At 35.7% G+C, this 2,778-nt stretch overlaps 1 protein-coding gene across 3 annotated transcripts in view; it reads left to right on the forward strand.

The window, feature by feature from the left end:
• Positions 1-1,320: 1,320 nt before the first annotated feature.
• The window catches only part of LOC144651892 (uncharacterized), a 47,121-nt gene continuing 45,663 nt past the window's right edge, over positions 1,321-2,778 (forward strand). For 2 of the 3 annotated variants that reach the window (XM_078511954.1, XM_078511957.1), the window contains exons 1-2: positions 1,321-1,445; positions 2,232-2,365. In XM_078511954.1, coding sequence (XP_078368080.1) covers positions 2,249-2,365 — 117 coding nt within the window. In that variant the 5' untranslated portion in view covers positions 1,321-1,445; positions 2,232-2,248. The remainder of the gene's footprint in view (positions 1,446-2,231; positions 2,366-2,778) is intronic. The other variant, XM_078511956.1, reaches the window with a different exon arrangement.

Below are 2,778 nucleotides of genomic sequence, written 5' to 3' on the forward strand. Positions count from 1 at the left end.
AAACACTCATTAAAACTGAAATGAATATTTCATCGTTTTAACACCCTTTTATCACTCTTCATGCCACAGTCCAGTATGGTCTATCTCACTACAAACAGGGTATACTTACAAAGAACAATTTTAAGGTAATTTGGGCAATTCCAGCAGTGATATCTTACCCAGGTATTGCAAAAAGAAAAGATAAACTGGCTGGCATTAGGCTACAATGTTTGCTCAAATCGTTATAGGTGGTGCGCGCGTATGCGCTTTCTATCTTGTGCGTTTAGTTTAGGAGGGGAACATTAAGGTTTTTGGTATTGCGGTACTGACCAGTTTTTCATGCGGTATTTTAGTAATTTTAAACAAGAATATGCGGTATTGATGTATTCTTAAACCTGGGGGATGCGTTTACTTACCGTTTTGGTCGACGATAGTCGGTTAAAAACGTATCCTTCACTTTTTTCAGACGATCTTAAGTCGTTTCTGGTCGTTTCTGAAGCAACCTGAAACAGCTTATTTTGTCACACATTCAAATCTACAATTAGTTGACTGTTATTACAACTTGTTTAAAGCCATGTCATTGTTTCCACGGTCCCACTCCCAGCCTTGGGTTATTTTCGGTAGGCTCGAAAATGTACAATTTATTAGGCCAGGGTAGAATACATCCTAAGTCAGGCAATCGAATTGCGGAAGTATAAGACCACTACGTCATAAAACTTTCAGAAATGATATAAATTTACTGAAGGGTCCTGGTAATAATATGATTTCATTTTTATCACGCAAAAAACGCGAACACACATAGTTGAAAAGTTGAAAAAAATGAGTATTATGGTCTGAGTTGAATCATTATTATTATTATTGTTTCATTAAAACCAAATAAATCCGTGAAATTGAACAGTACTAAGAAAAGCTGTGGATCTTGTTAAAGAAATGTTTCAATCGTTTCAAATACTTACTAAAATTGTAGTACAATGTATAAGGTTTCTAATGAGCGAACTCAGAGGCGATCTGAATACCGCGATTTATTTTTGCCTCACTACAAACAACAATAAACCGTCTGTTTTGGCAAGCATGATAAATCAACAATTCTTAACTTCGATCCCTCGAAAATAGAAAACAATTAATTAATTGCTCGTTTAAGTCTTGAAGGACTAAACCTTAATCGAAATTTTGCATCGGTAAAACATTTTTTTATTACCCACAGAGCGTTTAATACTTGTATTACTTCTTTACAAACTGATTCGGCATAATTTGAAAATAACTTTATTTTTTTTTTCAACAACGTAACAGGAAGTTCAAATCTTGATTCTTATTGACTTATGGTCAACAACAAACTGGTCCGAACACGAACCAAAGTCAACACAAAGGCTGAAAACTCAATTGTACACGTAGCTTACTTATCATTCCTTTACAGTGAGTTGTTCAACAGGTACTTGGAACAGAAAAGCGACTCTTTGAGCTTTGAGGTATAACTTTTTTCTCCATTTTTCCAGCTATTGCTTACCAGACAGTTTTCTCAAGATCTATCGCCAGTGAAAAATTGAATTTCGACGCCTGTTTAGCTGACAAAAATTCAAACTTCTCACAGTAGAGAATCTTCGTTTCATTTGTGTATGAGCCCTGATCATTAACTAGAAAAAAAGATCGATAACATTCCAGATTAAAACAGAAATCACTTGATGCTAAAAACAAAAATGGTTTATACATTTTTTGCGTTCATGAGAATTATTATGGGTTCTGCTGTAAGTGTCAAGCTGCGCTCAAGAATTTCAGCCAGAAAAACAGAATGAACCGAAAAAAAAAAACAATAAGTCAACAGTTTTTGAACAAAAAATATATATATTTTTAACCTTGGTAGTTAAATACTGCAGAGAATAATATTGCTGAATGGATAGTTTTAATTCAGAATTTACTTTGCTACTCATTTATATCCCCATTTTTTTCAGTCGAGTTGAAATCCAGCTTTCCTTGAGACTTTCAAAATAACGTGCTTCTAGGCTACAACAGTTTTAATCAGCATGAAACTGAAAAACGCCTTTTGTTAACATAAAAAATTATCAAAGCAAAACATCAAACGATTTTAACATATCTGTGTAAAAAAAATGTTTCTTGCAGTTGGTAAGCAAAAATGGCATTAAGGATTTGCCCTAAACCTTCGGCTTAGTCGTTGCGTAAACGCTTTATTTTTATGCTTTATGTTTTTTAAAAAAAATCGCGAGAAATAATCTGCTCTGTGTAATCTTTTTCCATAGGAGATTGTTAAGAAGGAATGGCCTTCGTTTCGCATAAAGTCTCTGTGATCTCCTTGCTGTCTCTGTTTGCGATGTCATTGTTGGTTTACTGCGCCACAGCAAGTAACAAAACCAATCAACCATCCTACAAAATGGTAAGTGTTATCTCACTGCATGCAATACGTGCAAGAGAAACTTATTCTCCTAGTTGCATGCAAATGTTAATTTCTCACACTAGTAAAACGACACTTCCTGATATTAGCTTCGTGGACAATCACCCTTGAATTACTGATAGATGCGACCATGTCTAATGTATTTATCCCTCCTACCCACGTCCAAACTCATACCCTTGCAACCCACCATGTAAGGGGGTGGTAAGGTAGATTATCATCCCCTCCCCCCTCCCCGCCCCGGACATTGTGCTTTCCTAAGATTTCGGCTTAAATCCCTGGGCTTATACAAGGGATTTTGTCTTGTGGGATTATAATAACCGGAAAGGGGTGCATAAGCTTATTAAGCGCTATCGAAATAACTATTATGAAACAAGTGCGTCCAACAGCATATACGG

Source organism: Oculina patagonica, chromosome 4 (genome assembly GCF_052425735.1).
Source record: "Oculina patagonica isolate OP01 chromosome 4, crgOcupat, whole genome shotgun sequence".
NCBI classification, from domain to species: domain Eukaryota; kingdom Metazoa; phylum Cnidaria; class Anthozoa; order Scleractinia; family Oculinidae; genus Oculina; species Oculina patagonica.